The sequence below is a fragment of the Vulpes vulpes genome, unplaced genomic scaffold (genome assembly GCF_048418805.1).
Source record: "Vulpes vulpes isolate BD-2025 unplaced genomic scaffold, VulVul3 Bu000000666, whole genome shotgun sequence".
Lineage (NCBI taxonomy): Eukaryota > Metazoa > Chordata > Mammalia > Carnivora > Canidae > Vulpes > Vulpes vulpes.
Genome location: NW_027325671.1, coordinates 790,914 through 809,400, shown reverse-complemented (window position 1 = coordinate 809,400; position 18,487 = coordinate 790,914). Strand labels below are relative to the sequence as shown.

The 18,487-nt window shown below is 37.9% G+C and overlaps 1 protein-coding gene across 6 annotated transcripts in view; it reads right to left on the bottom strand.

The window, feature by feature from the left end:
* Positions 1–18,487, bottom strand: part of LOC140596464 (midasin-like) — a 167,563-nt gene that overhangs the window by 78,812 nt on the left and 70,264 nt on the right. For all 6 annotated transcript variants that reach the window (XR_011998439.1, XR_011998438.1, XR_011998440.1 and 3 more), the window contains exons 29-38: positions 18,321–18,459; positions 17,153–17,291; positions 16,713–16,843; positions 14,620–14,764; positions 12,478–12,607; positions 7,929–8,147; positions 6,681–6,878; positions 4,972–5,180; positions 3,985–4,107; positions 1,270–1,467 (exon numbers count right to left, since the gene is read on the bottom strand). Coding sequence is in view for 3 of the 6 variants with exons in the window: in XM_072745104.1 (XP_072601205.1) it covers positions 1,270–1,467; positions 3,985–4,107; positions 4,972–5,180; positions 6,681–6,878; positions 7,929–8,147; positions 12,478–12,607; positions 14,620–14,764; positions 16,713–16,843; positions 17,153–17,291; positions 18,321–18,459 (1,631 nt within the window). In the remaining 3 variants the exon portion in view is untranslated. The remainder of the gene's footprint in view (positions 1–1,269; positions 1,468–3,984; positions 4,108–4,971; positions 5,181–6,680; positions 6,879–7,928; positions 8,148–12,477; positions 12,608–14,619; positions 14,765–16,712; positions 16,844–17,152; positions 17,292–18,320; positions 18,460–18,487) is intronic.

The window sequence follows — 18,487 nt, the reverse complement described above, 5'->3', positions numbered from 1 at the left end:
AAAAAAAAAAAAAGAAAGAAAAGAAAAGAAATCTTTCCTTGCATTTTTAGGATACAGAATCCTAAAGATAAATGAAATGCAGGCAACAGAGGTTTTGTTGTTATCTCCATGCTAGTGAATTTTTTAAGGGCATAGGATCATTAACTTTAAAATTTCAACTTTTTTGGGCAGCCCAGGTGGCTCAATGGTTTAGCGCTGCCTTCAGCCCAGGGCATGATCCTGGAGACCTGGGATCGAGTCCGACGTCAGGCTCCCTGCATGGAGCCTGTTTCTCCTTCTGCCTGTCTCTGCCTCTCTCTTTGGGTCTCTCATGAATAAATAAATATTTTTTTTAAAATTTTCAACTTTTCAGTTGAAAAGTTTAAATGTTTGAAATTCTTCATAATAAATTATTCTGAAAAGATATTCAGCAAATTATTAACTGTCAATGGAAAGGGACATTAAAGAAAGCTAACATCTAGAGCCATTTCTAAAACTGGAGCCTAGTCAAACTTTGGCAAATAAATGTTAAAACAAGTAAGCATATGTACACACACACATTCTCCCCCCCACCCCCACCCCCACATTTCTGCAAATGAGAATATAGGCAGGAAGAAAGACATCGAATGTTAATAATAATTGACTCTGGTATGGAGAATACTGGACTTTTTTTATTCTTCCTGGTAGTTTTCTGTTCTTTCTCACTTTATTTTTATTTTTTTTTTAGATTGTATTTATTTATTCATGAGAGACAGAGAGAGAGAGAGAGGCAGAGACACAGGCAGAGGGAGGAGCAGGCTCCCTGTAGGTAGCCCGAGGTGGGACTCAAATCCACGGACCCCAGGATCACACTCCGGGCCGAGGGCAGACACTCAACCGCTGAGCCACGCAGGCATCCCTCTTTCTCACTTTAACTGAAATGCATTATTTTCATCATAAAAAAAAAAATTCAGTATTTTAATAGATCACTTAGACACCTGGAAAGGCTGAATACTGGCCTTTATTTTGAGCACAGTAATGGGATTTCCTGGAGGAATGGTTACCTTACTCTCTGCTAACTGATAACACACCAGATCCTCCTAACTAAAGACAAAGGGACTCATACCAGGAGAGGAGTGATGATGAAATCAGTCACATCAATATTCATTACATAAAGACACAGAACTGAGAAACAGATCATTAAACTGATGCTCTCTCATTCTTATAGTGAGTATCCTAATAGCTTTGTGCCAGCAGTCTTATCACCCTCGACACTACACCTGTAGTCTCCATGGCAACAGCAAATCTTACCTGAGTGAATCTGTTAAGGAAAGACCTTGGCAAGCCCTTCCTCCCACCTCCTTGTCTAAAAGGATTTTGACACCCGAAAATCTTCGTCTTTTCATGCTGTACTTGAAAACTCATTCCTAACTCAGGAACATAGATTTCTCCTCTGTGGTCAAAACAAGCATTGAGTCCTTCCAATACAGACTGAGAAGCCAGGTTGAGCTATTTGAAGAAAATATACATATTACATATAAATATGGCATAACTATACCAAAAAGCAGAATAATATGCATAAAAGTAGAACAGTATTGTTTTCAAGAGGAGAAAGCTCAAACAATATAAGTAATATTCTATTTTTTTTAGATTTTTTTTTTTTTTTGAAAGAAGGAAGGAAGGTATGAGGGGTAGAGAGAGAATCTCTAGTAGACCCCCTGCTGAGCACAGGGCCTGCCTTGGGGCTCAATTCCTTGGAAGACAAAACCAAGAGTCAGATGCTTAACCAATTGAGCCACCCTAGGAACCCTGGTAACATTCTATTTCTTTCTTTCTTTTTTTTTTTTTTTTTAAGATTTTATTTATTCATGAAAGACACAGAGAGAGAAAGGCAAAGAGTAGGCAGAGGGAGAAGCAGGCTCCAGGCAAGGAGCCTGACATGGGACTCGATCCTGAGACCGCGGATCACGCCCTGAGCCAGGGGCAGGTGCTCAACCACTGAACCACCCAGGCATCCCACATTCTATTTCTTAAACCAAGTTTATTCATCCTATTATTTCACACACACACGCACGTCAGACATCTAGGGTATATAAATTATCAAGAACTTTTAAGTAAACTGAATAAATACTCTGAATTTTTTTTAAAAAAGCAGTTAAAATCTTCTCTAAAATTAAACTGTATCCTTTGTATTCACCCCTATATGGACCTACCTTGCACATCCCAGCTTACCAAAACAACTTACCAGTACAGAGATCTCACTTTTGCAACTCTTGAGATCTTTAAAGACAAAGACTGCTCTTTACATACTTAAGTATCTTTCCCAGCTCAAATACTGAATGAAATCTCCAAATGGGCTTCAAAGCCATGACATAAACCACACAAAGGAGACTGACACAGGTAACTTTCACCAACATTTTTGTGAACAAGAACAAATATAAGAAGTTTCTGTGCAGCTCCGGTGGCTCAGCGGTTTAGCGCTGCCTTCAGCCCAGGGCGTGATCCTGGAGTCCCAGGATCGAGTCCCATGTCGGGCTCCCTGCATGGAGCCCTGCTTCTCCCTCTGCCTATGGAGGAAGAAGAAGAAGGAAGGAGGAAGGAAGGAGGAAGAAGGAGGAAGAAGAAGGAAGGAGAAAGGAAGGAGGAGGAGGAAGGAGGAAGGAAGGAGGAGGAGGAAAGAAGGAGGAGGAGGAGGAGAAGGAGGAGAAGGAGGAGAAGGAGAAAGAGGAGGAGGAGAAGGAGAAAGAGGAGGAGGAGAAGGAGGAGGAGGAGGAGGAGGAGGAGGAGGAGGAGGAGAAGGAGAAGGAGAAGAAGTTGTTTCTGCGCCAAAAATGAAAAGAATTTAATGGAGGTCTTCAGATGCTAAGTTCAGAGGTCAGGGATGCGAAGTGTGATAGTTTTGAAGGAATATGGAAAAATTCAATAAGGAAAATGTAAAATCAATAAAATGCAAATGGGCAAAAAACTGAACTACATTATATTAGAATTTCAAGTGTCATGTTTACATAAACACTACAAAACACAAATTCCACCGAATATTCTCAAACAGATAAAACTCTAAAAACTACTCTTAAATGTGACTGCAGTCAAGAATGTCTTGGGTACCTTGATGCATTTCCACCCAGTAAGAGTATGGTCTGAGCCTTAAACTTTAAAACCAGGCTCTTTTTTTTTTTTCACCTTAGCTGAAGAATACTATCAGGCATCTTTTTCCAAAAAAAGGAATGGGACACACCTCCTTCCTCCTTAATATCTCCCCCATGCTAAGTAGGAAGCAGCTCAGCTGAAAAGAAATCCCACAGCCCACCCTCCAACCTCAGACCCAAAGGATGTGAATCTTAGGACCCACTGGGGCCAGTCTCAAAATTTCCATCCATAGCATTTTGATCACACCAATCGCTTAAGTCCACAACTACTTCCCAGCTTTTTCCTGGATTAACAAGGCATATCCCAAAGTGACCCAACACCTTTGCCCATAGCCTTAATTCTATTTTTGTGCATCACTTTTCCATTATCTCCAGCTGCCTGCTAGTCACTAAGATTCAGCATTTATCCCAGGTATCATGAGGGGTTCTGTTCTCCCCAGTCAAAAACTTATCCAATATGCACATGTAACACTGTTTTCTCACCATTTTTTGTATGCCTCTTAAAATAACATCCTGCAGTCTTTCTGTTGTACTTATAAAACATGTGGTGGTTGACACTGCTTTGTATTAACACTCATGAAATACATACAAAATACCAAACAAGCCCACCAGAGACCACAGTATAAACTGGTAAAGAGACAGTTTTTCTCTGGAAGCTGGCTTACAAAAGGAGTAGTGGCTTGTATATATAGGGGCTTCTATATGTGCTTTATTACAAGTGACTTTTCTTATTCTTAAAAGAAACCATGGAGGACTTTTCTTCATTAGAGAATTTATCTTTACTAGCAAAACAGCAATGAGATACAGCCTAGCAATATGAAAAGTATGACTGCTCTTCCTATTGTGACCCCATGCTTGGCACGACAGACAGTCCTCTTACCTCATCCAACACAACCCAATGGCCTGCCTTCAGAGCTGCCAGCAAGGGGCCATCCCGCCAGGCAAACTCTCCTCCCTTGCCACCTTCAACAGGTAGATCTGCTCCAAACAGGTCTGTGATGTCCTTTGAGAGGGGGTAGAAAGGAGGAAAAGCCAACATTACATAAAAAAATTAACTAGATCTCAAGACCATAAATCTAAACTGATAAATTATTGGGCCTTATGTCACTTTTCCTTTTTATACCCAAGACAGAACTAACCAATCCTAGCACTCTTTACCAGGAGCCCAGACATGCTCTGAAGAATCGTTCTATCAATCATTTGGATTAGAGCTCTGTATCAGTAGTTCTCAACTGTAGCTATACTTGGAAATTAATTGGTGAGCTTTATAAAAAACAAAACTCAAAACAAATAGGGACGCCTAGGTGGCTCGGTGATTGAATCTGCCTTTGGCTTAGGGTGTAAACTCGGGTCCAGGGTTCCTTGTGAGGAGCCTGCTTCTCCCTGTGTCGCTACCTCTGTCTCTGTGTCTCCCATGAATAAATAAATAAATAAAATCTTTAAATAAATAAAATAAAAACAAAGACCAGTAACAATATCCAGGCCCTCTCCAAGACCTCATTCCTAGAGAGTTTCATTTGTCACCTCTTGTCCCATAATTTCGTAAGACTGTTAAATGGACATTTTATTTCTACTAATTTTTTCTAGAAAGTACAAAAATAAAGGAGAGTATACAGAATTGGGCAATTACCTCTCAAAAGACTATTAGAATAAAGCATCTAGAGAGCACAATATTATAGATATCAGTTATTCATGTATCCAAAAGGACACTTAGTTTAGAAGCTCATGTTGCTGTGGTCTTTTATCACTAAGACATATTTGGAGTACTGAAAAGGTCATAACTATTTTTGATTAAGAAACTCTATGAACAGATAAATCCATTACTCCATATACCCATCCTCATCAGCTGTAGGATGACTAAGCTTACCGTCTGTTCAGACAAGTTGATTCGAACAAGGATGTTGCCTGAAGCCTTGGCTAATGCTCCCACCAAACTTGTCTTGCCCACACCAGGGGAGCCCTCCAGGAGAATAGGTTTGTTCAGTTTTGTAGCTCTTAAAAGTCTCTGGGTGTTCATAGCTGTGGTGCCTGCACTAAGGGCATAGTCAGCAATATTACTTCTGTGAAGGACAGGTCCTTAAATAGAGAAAAGAAAAGCCACATATAAGTTGGACCTCAACCAAATCACATATACATATCCATTCAAGACTTTAAGAATCTAACCAGTAGATTTTCAGTCAGTGAAGTACCATCTGTAATGAAAATGCTCAGCCCTATTTCAACGTTTCCCCACTTCTAGGTCCATAAAATGCTTTAAAGAAATAGCCAGCAACATAACGTTCTTCAATTGTGCCTACTACTATGATCCCTCCTGCACTTATAATTACACATATATGTACTTACATAGGTCTACTTGCAAGCACACATTTTTCCTTTCACAACCTACATCTGGAATTACTATATGTAATTGTACAATTTACCTTTACAAATAAGTATTTTCCTAAAAGTCTAAGCTAGTGTAAGCTAGGTGTATAGGCCACATGGTTCCAAATAAATAATTTTATCCAAGGTTTTTAGGTCTTGAGGACAATTCAGGATGTATCTTTAACCCATAACCTAGCTGAATTACAGATTAATAATAGTTTTATACGGATTAACATTTATGTCATTGTGTCTCTTAGAAGAAACTTCTCATATAACAGTTTGGAGGGCTAGGAAAACATCCATGATCTCAGCTATGGAAGCAGAAACAAGGACCACCCCAGTCCCAGGTCACTAACATACAGCTCCTATATGAGAGTACCAAATACTATGATGGTGATATAGGGAAATAAGATCATGGATGCACCATCAGGAAAGGAGAGCACTACTTAAGAGGGAAAGAGAAAAGGGCAATATTCCATTAGGCCAGGAACCTGACTGGTTTCGTTCACTACTGAACCCCCAGTAACTGCCAGTGTTCCTCTCAGCATTTCAGACACTCAACGATTATTAATGTACGGAGAGAAGAAGGAACAAGAAACAAATGACCCTGCTAGAGAAGTAACAGTCTAACAAATTATTAGTGCCTTAGAAGATAGCTAATCTATCTCATTTAAATATTTGGTAGAAGCAACCTAGTAAGAATGAGAACAAGGATTAGAACTGAAACCCACCTGAGTTTCCGATTTATCATTCATTCATTTATATCCATTTACTCAATCAAAAGACATTTTCTGAATGCCTACGACTGCTGGACTACATCTCAGGTGTCAGAGACAAGACAAGAGACACAATTCCCACCCGCAAGAGTTCACTAAACTATCTTGGTAAGCACTGATGAGCATCTATAGGTGATACATTATGGGCTGAATTATCACTATAGGAAAGCTCTTGTCTTAAGCATCAAATAAAAAATGAATTTTTAACGTGACAATCTATTCATAGACTAAAGACTATACTTTCTCCTACTTTTTATATGTCAGTTATGTATTTTTAATTATTCATGAAATTATGGTTGGTTATGCCAAGTCAGATTCTAATTCAGATAACCAGTTTAGAAATAATCATGAACATGATACACTAAAAGTCACAATAAAAGTCAAGTACCTATGATCTACAAGAAGAGAATCTTCATTTATTCAAAATTATTCTTACCCCTTGGTATAAAAAATGGATGAATTCCCCAAAGGTTATCTATTCCAGTAAATTCTTTGGCTTTGAGTCTGTCATAAATCTTCAATTCATTTTTCTGACACTCTGTAAGTCGCACTATCTTGGAAAGTTTCTTGATAAGGAATTTCAGACATTCTTTGCGAGCCAAGAGAGCCGTACCAAACCCTGAGGAAGTTACCCCTAAAAGATAATGGATCAGTCCATCAAACATGACATGACATGACACCATGCTTTCCAACTACTAATCAAGAGCTCTTGAGCACTTTCACGGAGAAATGAGGCCCAAGCAGAAGTACACCCAAAATACAACTGCTAGTGTAAACAATCCAAAGGCAAAAAGTCTGGATCCCTTATCCCTTCAATTTACAGATCAGCAGCAGCTTATTCAGTAAAGCACCCATGCACTCCATGATGAATCAGCCTGGAAGGCAGGAGTAACTAATGTGGTACTGCTGATCATTTTGGGTTTAATCTCTAATCTTCACTGCTGAAAAAACAGAAAAACACTGAATTTTATGAAATTATGGTAAACTTAAAAACAAACTAAAAGATCCAGGCCATTAACTATAAATGACGATTCATGTTAAGAATATCCAGTCCTGGGTGCCTGGGTGGCTCAGCCAGTTACATTTGCCTTCAACTCCGGTCGTGAACCCAGGATCCTGGGATCAAGCCCTGCATCTGGAACAGGGAGCATGCTTCTCCCTCTCCCTCTGACTGCCGCTTCCCCTGCTTGTGTGCTTGTTCCCTTACTCTGTCAAATAAATAAAATCTAAAAAAAAAAAAAAGAATTATGCAGTCCTATTAAGGAAGGCATGTGATGTAATAAGCCCTGATATTATAAATGACTGATGAATCACGGACCTCTACCTCTGAAACTAATAATATATTTTAATTGAATTTAAATATAAAAAAAAGGGGGGGGGGGGGAGAAAGAATTATCCAGTCCTTCAGGAGCAAGAGCATTTCCAAGTCTTCTTTTTACTCTAATCATCATTTCATGTTTACCAAGTTCCTGGCCTAAAAGCAATGAGAAGTTGCAGCCTATCTTTCATATTGAACATCTCTCAAAAACAGAAAGAAAAGAAAATCCATTCTTGGTCTTGGAAACATTAGAGTGACTAATTTTTTAACATATCTGGGTCAGAGGTCAGAGATCTGGCTTGCTCCATTTCATACTCTCCTCTACGCTAATCCCTTTGTCCCCACACCATTTAACAGACAACATACCTGAACCTATTCCATCTATGTACACCAGGCATGCAGCATGGACAAAAGACGTCACAGTGGAGATGGTCTCTGGCCTTTTCAAAGCAGCTTCCTCCTCCATTGTGTTCATGAAATTAACCCAGGACAGGATATCTCTGATACTGACCACACATCTTCGGCCAAATTCCTGATGGGTCAGCCAATAAATGAAATCCAGCATCACCTCAGCTATGTCAGCCCCTAAAATACAAAGAGGCAAAAGCAGTTGCTTAGAAGTAGTTGCATCAAACACTCCTAATGGGGTTTTGTAATATAGGCCCCAGAGATAGCCTACAAGAGGTCTGTGCTCCGTAAGATTATATGCAAATTTTTTTTTTTTTAAATTTTTATTTTATTTTATTTTATTTATGATAGTCACAGAGAGAGAGAGAGGCAGAGACACAGGCGGAGGGAGAAGCAGGCTCCATGCACCGGGAGCCCGATGTGGGATTTGATCCCGGGTCTCCAGGATCGCGCCCTGGGCCGAAGGCAGGCGCCAAACCGCTGCGCCACCCAGGGATCCCTATATGCAAATTTTTATGAAAGTACATTACTGCTTTTTCTAAGGGGGGAGGTGTGTGTGTGTGTGTGTGTGTGTGTGTGTGTGTGAAGTCCATAGTTTTTATTACAGTCCCAAGAGGTTCATGTATAGTATATCACATCTTAAGAATTACAGCCTAAGAAGCAATCCTGAAAACCACTCAAAGAAAAGTATTCATTTGGTTCATGTTCAAATACAATTCTGAAGTTAAGGTACAATGATTTTAGAAAATATATAAATTTTATTTTATTTTAAACTGATTCACTGGAACGGAGATGCTATATTTGCAATGGCATTTTTTAAAACGATTTATTTATTTATTCAAGAGAGAGAGAGAGAGAGCGTGTCTGTGTGTGTGTGAGAGAGAGAGAGAGACAGAAAGAGGAAGATCAGGGGGAGGGGCAGAGGGAGAAGCAGACTCCCCACTGAGCAGGGGGCCCCATGTGGAATTTGATCCCAGGACCCTGGGATCATGAGCTGAACGCAGATGCTTAAACGACTGTGCCATTCAGGCATCCCTTCAGTGGCATTTAGTTCAGCTTTGTTTTACTGAATTAATACATCCATCAGAATTCAGCAAATTAGAGGATTCACAAATTTTGTTTCCTAAATTTTGTTTCATGATTTATTCTAATTATCACAATTTCATATTGTAAAGTATTTGGAAACAAAATACTTCTTAAGTAATACAGATTAGGGGACGCCTGGGTAGCTCAGCAGTTGAGCGTCTGCCTTCAGCCCAGGGCATGATCCTGGAGTCCCGAGATCGAGTCCCACATCAGGCTCCCTGCATGGGGCCTGCTTCTCCTCTGCCTGTGTCTCTCTCTGCCTCTCTGTGTTGCTTATCAATAAAAAAAAAAAAAAAAAAAAGTAATATGCATTAGAAATAATTAAGTTTAATAAAGCACTTTATGTAACTCCTGAGGTTAATACTAAACGTTTATCTAAAAAGCATGATACCAAAGAATGTTTTTTATTTTTTTTTCAAAGAATGTTTTTTAAAAAAAGAAAATACAAAAAAAACCCAAAAACAAACAAACAAAAAAAAAAAAAAACAAAAACAAAAAAAGAAAATACTATAAGGAATAATCAGCACTGCTATTAATAAAATTGGATCATTTAGCGAAAGGCTTTAAGGCTACACTGTGAATCACTTAGAAGAAAACTAAAGTTTCTTTAGAAGAAAAATATTACCAAAAAAAAATCCATTAATCTCTAAAAAGAACTTAAAATGACAGCTCAAGGGAAAAAAATCCAGTCACAATGAGGAAAGAAACTAAATGCTGTTTTAGCAACTAGGTATTAAACATGAGTACTTGAAAAACAAACCAACAAACATGAGTACTTGGATCTACATTTCAGAGTGGAATAAGTTTGAAGTAAATCAAGGACTTAATGGACAACTTTAGCCACTGTCAGAGGATAATTAGACCTTGACTGTTAGAAAACCATCAGGCAAGGTGGTTGGGTTCATACATGTATTTTTTATAACAAATATTAAAAGGTAACAAAAAAGGAATCTATGTGTTAAATGTAATAAATAATACTAGTATGTAAAATGATTGGGGTGCATGGCTGGCTCAGTCTGCAAAATATGTGAGTGACTCTTGATCTCAGGGTCTCGGATTTGAGCTCCAGTATAGGATGTAGAGATTACTTAAACAAATAAAAATAAAATGATTGGTATGTATTAAAAAGTAAATCATGCAGAATGCTCATCACTAATAATTAAAGAAAATGAAATTTTAGACTATCCATTAAAGTAACAAGAATAAAACAATGGATTTCATAATATTACAAACAAAGAAAACTCCATGTTGGAAGGACTATGCCAAGAAGGCACATTTACTAAGTTGCTGGTAGCACTACGAATGGGACCATCCTTCTGGAAAGCAATTTGGCCATAACCAATGAAGGCCATGAATTTATTTCCACTTTCAGAAATACTACTCAAAGAAATAATTCTAAACAATACATGATTTTAACAAAAATATAATGTCTTCAGAAGTACTGGTCATAAGAGTAGGAGATGTAAAAAAGCCCACATGCCTTTCAGAGGTTATTATAAAAAAAAAAAACATCAGTTTCGTAGAATCTTTTCTGTTTTGTTCATATTGTAGATGTAGAGATAAAATTACTATAGAGATTCGAGAACACAAAAAATTCCTAGAGAAACTTAGAACTCAGTAGTATTTATTTTGATTAAGACAATGCACTAAATATATCTTAAGTATTCTGAATAGGATCAGAATTCAATTTAGAATTCATAATCAGCTGATATATTAGATTCATTAAATCTTACAATCTTTAAAAGAAAATCTGGAAATAAAAGCTTTAGTTTCTTTTTTTAAAAAACATTTTTATACTATGCCAATCTGATCGATTTCTAGATGATAAAAATTAAGCCACTTCTCCCTTATTCTCCTTGCTCCTTCAGGATCTCTAATGCTTCCCTCAAAGAAGTTGCTGCCATATAGCCTACAAAGCTTAGAGTAAACAGGCTCTCTAAGTAAAAGCAGTGAGGCTCAGAGTCAAGTCCTAGGAGCTCCAACGGCAACTGCCCTATAGAGGAAATGTTCACTCTGTTAAGCATGAAGGCCACTGGTGATGGAGCAAATGTGGCAGTGTAATGGCAGCTACATTCTCTGCCATTCTTATCACAATCCAAATAACTTATAAGAAGAGTACAGAGCCCAATAAAACATACAGAGGCTACTAAGTCCTAGGGGGATCTGGCCCCAATACAGAGCCAAAACATAAACCATTTTACCAGAATTCTCACAATAAGTGCAGGACTGCAAACAGCACACAACCAAGGTAAGTCAGAATTTCTGAGTATGGGCCTTGGACCAACATTATTGGTATCACCTAAAAAATTATTAGAAAGGCAAATTCTCCAGCCCCACTCCAGACTGACTGAATCAGAAACTGTAGGTACAAGGCCCAGGAAGCTTCATTTCTTTAAGTCCAGGTGAATTTAGAACTCAAAGAAGTAAATATCCTTTTATCTTCTTTAAGAATGAGAGATTTAAAGAGAGAGAGAGAGAGAGAGAGAGAGAGAGAGAGAGAGAGAGAGAGAGAGAGGAAATGATCCAAAAAACTATTAAGGTTTGAAACCAGAACTGGATTCTAAATTTAGTTCTTCAATATGTTAAGATAAATATATATATACATCATGATGAATGTTAGATTTATTGTGATCATTTCTCAATAGATACAAATAATGAATCATGTACACCTGGAAACTCAGGATATTGCATATTGATTATACCTCAATAAAAAAAAAACACGCATGTAATAATACATCAAAGTAATCTAGGCTCAATAAAAGAACCATATAAAAAATGTTTTGATCCTTACTAGGGATCTTTTTTTATTATTTAAATTCAATTTGCCAACATATAATACCCAGTGCTCATCCCATCTTAAAATTTGCTAAATTTAGATTTTAGGTATACAGAAGTTTCATTTTTAATACTAATTTTCTATTTCCTTATGTTTGAAAATTTTTATAATGAAAAGAAAATTTATTTTTTTTCTTGAAGAGAGCGAGCAAGTGGGGGAGGGGGGGAAGAGAGAGCAAGCCACCCAGGAAATTTTTAAATAAAGTTTATAATAAATTAGTTGATGACAGGAATGCCTGGGTGGTTCAGTCAATTGAGCATCAGACTCCTGATTTCTGCTTGGGTCATGATTTTAGGGTCATGGGACTAAGTCCTGCACTGGGCTCTGCACTGAGCAGGGAGTCTGCTTAGGATTTTCTTTCTCGCTCTCCCTCCCCCCAGCCCCACCACACCTGCTCTTTCTCTTAAACATACATCTTTAAAAATAAATAAAGCTTTAACATAGATTTTTAAAAAGAATTTTGGTATTATTTCTGATTTTAATTAAATGAAATCTTAGACCTAGTCCTATTTTCTAAAGCATGATTTCTAATTTCTATTAGCTTCAGAAGTTTGCGAATTACATTTGCTACCTAAAAGATCTCACCTTTATGATCTATTCTGCCCAGAGACAATCCTGGACGAAGATTATGTCTGATAATCTGAATTAAATCTTCACGATTTGTGCTTTGTGGGCACCATATTTCTGTAAACCGGTTTCTTAAGGCAGGAGACAGCTACAAGAAACAAAAATTTCAATGTGAATGTAATACCTATGAGGAAAACTAGAAAACAAATCCTTTGAAGGAGTATTAGCTGATGAGTCTAACAAACAAATACCAGATGCTTCTTTTATTACCTCTACTACTAGGTACAATTTATTAAAGACCTTTTATCCTGACTCCTTCCACAGGCCATCTATCTCCACCACACCCTCCAAGACAATATTCTCATCACTTTCTTTTTTAAGATTTTATTTATTTATTCATGAGAGACACAGGGAGGAAGAGACACAGACAAAGGAAGAAGCATATTCCCTGTGGGGAGCCTGATGCAGGACTCGATCCCAGGGCCCTGGGATCACACCTGAACCAGAGGCAGATACTCAACCACCGAGCCACCCAGGTGCCCCCCATCACTTTGTTTATATGCATAGTACAGAACTTCAAGGTCATATAGAATAAGTGCTGCAAGTTGAATTCCAGCCCCACTGGGTAACCCCCAAACCTGAACACTTTCCCCTAAACAAAGGCTCTTCCTTTACCTTCAGTTATATAATCAATGCTTTAAAGAAAATAAAAGCTATTATCCCACAGAGGAGAGCTGTCTGAAGTAGAAAGAGAAAACTTCTTTTATGTGGCTCAAAGGGGGACAGTGAAATTATTAAGGAAGTACATATTTTATGTCTTGTATAACAAAGAATTGTTAGTCCTTCCAGTTTTATGGCCTTTGCCCTCAAAATGGATTCCTCTAACCCTTCTTTCCCTTTCCCTACATCAATTAACTCCTATAAACAAGAGTTTACAATGCCACATATCCATTGAACTATTAGCTTATCATTGCTTTCCTTTGACTTGATAAACTCCATCATTCTACCTGGCTTACTGCAGCAGGACTAGGAGCAATGCCTATACTCAGGTGCAGCTCAGTGAAGACCCAGTGAATGTGGGAGTGTTCCTTGTTGCCATCCTATATAAGCAGTGCCATTGGTCTTCAGCATCCTAACTCACTCTGCCTGCTAGGCATACAGAAACAAAAAAGAACTTTCCCTTAGAAAAAGATTGCCTACTTTCACCTAAAAAAAACAAACTATCCTAATTTAAACTAATCCTAACACACACAAACTTGAAATCAGATCTTTCTATGCTATTTCCATTTGCCAAAGAACCAGTTTCCAAGTAAGGTTTGAAGATATGCTGTATTTCTTCCTATTATTTCTTCTCTTCAGAACATTCAAAAAGCATACTGATAATCTTTCTTATTATGCTACGGGAAAATCAAGCCCCAAATATCATATTCACATTTCAGGGGCACCTATCAAGTTGCCAAGAATTTTAATCACTTTCATTCACAATCAAACCCTGTTTTTTCTCATCATCCCTGGCCTGTCACCACATCAACATTTTCCTAACAGACCAGGATCCCACACACAATGCAAACTTCTCCACTGAGAGGCTTCAACATGGTGTTTAGGGTATTGGATCTGGGCTGAATCCTAACACCACCCCACCCTCTGTACAGAATGCTGTTCTCCACCCTTTCCTTTACAAATAATATGAGAGTAGCCCACATAACGTCTGGAGAGAAGAGATACGCACCACCTGCAAAACCAGAAGAGATTCCAGGCTGCAACATTTTTGTCACTTTAAAACACTCAAAGCCACACTTGTGTTTAAGTGTTTAACTAAAATCAATTTAAGATTAAACTTTAGTTTCAACTTTTCTCATCCATGAAAGTAAGAAAATAACTCACACATAGTTATTGTGAGGATTTGTTATAGTAACATATGTAAAAAGCTGGGGAAAATGACTGAAACAATGAAATTTCAGTTACGCACACAGAGATAATAAGGAAACAATTATGTCAGAACTTCTGAAACTTGTAATAATTCTAAAATATCTTTCTAGGTTTTAAATTTTTTCCCAATATAAAATTCCAAATGCATTTTTCATGCTATATTTACAGCTGCCAATGAGCTGAGGTCAAAAACTGGAAAAAAAAAATTATGCTTCAGGAACACAATTTTACCTCTTTTTTTCCAAAGTCGCCCCCAGGGTTCATGGTTGCTAAGATACGGAATTTTTTCCCAGCAGTCAAGAGCTCTACCTCATTATCCTTGTCCTCTACACTGCCCTTTTCAGCTAATACCAGGGACTTTTCCACTTCAAGGACACTAAAAGACAGAAAAATTGAAGAATATAAGATTAGAAAAGGCTTACATAACCTTCCTATTTTGTGGCCTTCAAATTCTTTTAAAAAGGAAAGAAGTTATCTCCTCTCCTGAGCTATTTTAGTTAACACTTTCCTAGCACAAATTTTAAAATGACTCATTATCCCAATTCCTGTGTAATGGAACAATATTTCTGATCAAAAAGAAAAAAAAATCCCTTTACCCACTTATGCCCCATTAAGACATCTGGTTTAAAAATGAGTGTGTCTTGTAATCAAACATCCATGGCAGCATTATTCATGAGTAGAAATAACCCAAATACTGTCAAGTGAATGAATAAAAAAAATATGGCATATCTATACAATGGAATACTCTCAGAAATAAAAAAGAACTAAAAAAAAAAAAAAAAGAACAAACTATTAACATAGGCTATTAACATGGATGAACATCAAAAAAATGCAAAGCAAGAGAAGAGGCCATTTATACACAAAGTGCTGAAAAGACAAATGTTTCGTTTTTTACAGAAAGTAAATTAGTAATTGCCTGGTGCAGTAGGTGGCATCAGAAATATACTATGAAAAGGCAGAAGGGATACTACTGATATGGTGAAAATGTAAAACTGGATTGTGGTGCAAAAATCAGTAAATTTGCCAAAACATATATAATTATACATTTGAAATGGATACATTTTATGGTATGTAAATTAAACTTCAGGGACGCCCAGGTGGCTCAGTGGTTGCGCATCTGCCTCCAGCCCAGGGCGTGATCCTGGAGACCCCGAATCAAGTCCCACATCATGCTCCCTGCATGGAGCCTGCTTCTCCCCCTGCCTGTGTCTCTGCCTCTCTGTGTGGTGTGTGTGTGTGTGTGTGTGTGTCATGAATAAGTAAATAAAATCTTAAAAAAAAAAAAAAAAGTAAATTAAACTTCAAAGAAGAAAAATAGGTATATATCAAAAAAATTCATATTGGTCTGAGATTTTGAGGTCGTACAGCCATATATAATCTGTAATTCTAATTCTTCGAAGAATTTAGACAAAGTGACATTATTTGCCTTAATAAAGAGTTTTAACTTCGCCTCATTTGTTTTAGCCCTGCCATTCCACAGTCCCACCTTTTTGATTATTGACAGTAAAACAGAAAACCTAAGCCTCTTAAAGGACCCTGCGTGCTAAAGCCAAAAAACAAACAAAAAAACAGTAACTCATCATCATTTTCAAACATTTACTATGTATCTATGAAGAACTTTACTATAAAACAAGACCAGTAAGCAGTATAGACAAGTATCAAAAAATTAAAAACAGAAGTACCGTATGATCCAGTAATTCCACTACTGAGTATTTATCCAAAAAATATGAAAACACCGATTCAAAAGGATATGTTTATTGCATTATTTACAACAGTCAAATAATAGAAGCAGCCCAAACATCCATCAATAGATGAATGGATAGAGAAAATCTCTCTCTCTCTCTCTCACACACACACACACAGTGGAACATTACTTAGCCATAAAAAGGAATGAAATCTTGACATTTGCAACAATATGGATAGAGCTAGACTGTACAATGCTAAGTGAAATAAGTCAGTCAACGAAAGACAAATACCATATGATTTCAGTCATACGTGGAATTTAAGAAACAAAACAAATGAACATAGAAAAAAAAGGAGACAAATCAAGAAACAGACTCTTAATTATAGAGAAAAAACTGATAGTTACCAGAGGAGAGGTAGGTAGGAGGATGAATAAAACAGATGAAGTGGATTAAGAGTAGACATATCATGATGAGCACTGCTTAATGTATAGAATTGTTGAATCACTATACTGTAATCTGAAACTAATATGCTTTATGTTAACTACAAGGGAACTTTAAATTTTTTCATTACTTAAATAATTAAAAAATAACCAGACCAATGAAAACATCACACACAGGGCAAACCTCTTATACATATACCTATTGAGTCTTTCCAGGACAGAGTCATCAGCCAGTGAGATCTCATCCAAGAGAAAAAAGCCATCTTCCTTCATGGCCAAAACTAGAGGACCATCATGCCACTCAAAAAGTCTTGATGTATCAATTTCTTCCTACAATTGGGAAAAGAAGGTGTGAAACTAAAGAGCAGTTGGCTCCACAAGAAAATACACATGTAGCTAGCTGGTATCTACTGGAGTTAAGTATTCATTCTGCAGAAAGTAAGGGTCTAAGAACAAGGAATAAAACCTGCACAACAGGATGCTATGAAAGCCCTTTGTAGAAAAATGAAAAACCTAAAGATATATACCAAACCTGGAATCAAAACCTCACCATGAACAAATTCCACAGCTGACTCATGCACAGAGCCAAGAGTAAGTCTTCAAATCAATGAACACATCATCATTCACTATTGAACAAACCTTGTCCTTTGACATCTGTCTCACTGGCCGTAGCCCCCCCAGGAAATCCGATGTCTCCATGTGTAAGTGGCAGTTGACAGAGTATAGTTTCTGATTTGACAAGCTGGCAAACACCTGACAGATAGTAGTTTTCCCACACCTGTTAAAGAGATACATACCAGATTAACAAGGACCAAAAATTCCAAATATACACCCACAAACACACTAGTCAGCAAGAGGGGAGCTCTGATGAGGGCCTCACGGTGGCAGCAGATGATGTTGGCCAACATAGAACCTCTGCACCCTGGGCTTAGGACATCCTTCCCCCAAACATCAGCACCCTATAGTGTTTCTTATCCAAAAAAGCACACACTGCCTGAATTCTATCCTTTCCTACTTCTACCAAAACCACCAAAGGATGAGAAAGAAATCTAATCCTTACAGACTTTCAGGAGAGAGTAGCTCATCTGCTGTTCTCTATAGATATATAAATGAATGTGGGATCCCTGGGTGGCGCAGCGGTTTGGCGCCTGCCTTTGGCCCAGGGCGCGATCCTGGAGACCCGGGATCGAATCCCACATCGGGCTCCCGGTGCATGGAGCCTGCTTATCCCTCTGCCTGTGTCTCTGCCTCTCTCTCTCTCTCTGTGACTATCATGAATAAATAAAAATTAAAAAAAAAAAAAAAAAAAGATATATAAATGAATGTCACTATTTAAAAGAATTACAGGGATCCCTGGGTGGCGCAGCAGTTTGGCGCCTGCCTTTGGCCCAGGGCGCGATCCTGGAGACCCGGAATCGAGTCCCACGTCGGGCTCCCGGTGCATGGATGGAGCCTGCTTCTCCCTCTGCCTGTGTCTCTGCCTCTCTCTCTCTCTCTCTGTGTGTGACTATCATAAATAAATTTAAAAAAAAAATTTTTTTTAATAAAATAAAAAATAAAAGAATTACAAAGAAAAAAGAGCTGCACTGATAAAAATGTACAAAATCATTCTTTTCTATCCTCTTCTGAAAGAAGAGGAAAATAAACAATATCTCTTACATGCTCTCTCCAAAAATAAAAACAGGGAGAAAAGGAAAAGAAAAAAAAAAGATCGCATTCCTGATAATCCTTCACAGATAACTCAAGTACTCCTATGCAACTGAACTGAACCATCATGAGTTACTATCACAGAAGCACAGAACTTTACCCAGTGTCTCCAACCAGCAACACTGGTTCACCAAATTCCAGCGCCCTTCCCACCAGCATCGCCAGTCTCCGCATGCTTTCAGTCCACACAATGTGTCGGAATGTAGATTCCAAAGTGGATACCTGAGTGGACAATTTACCTATAAAATGTAGAATAAATATTTAGCT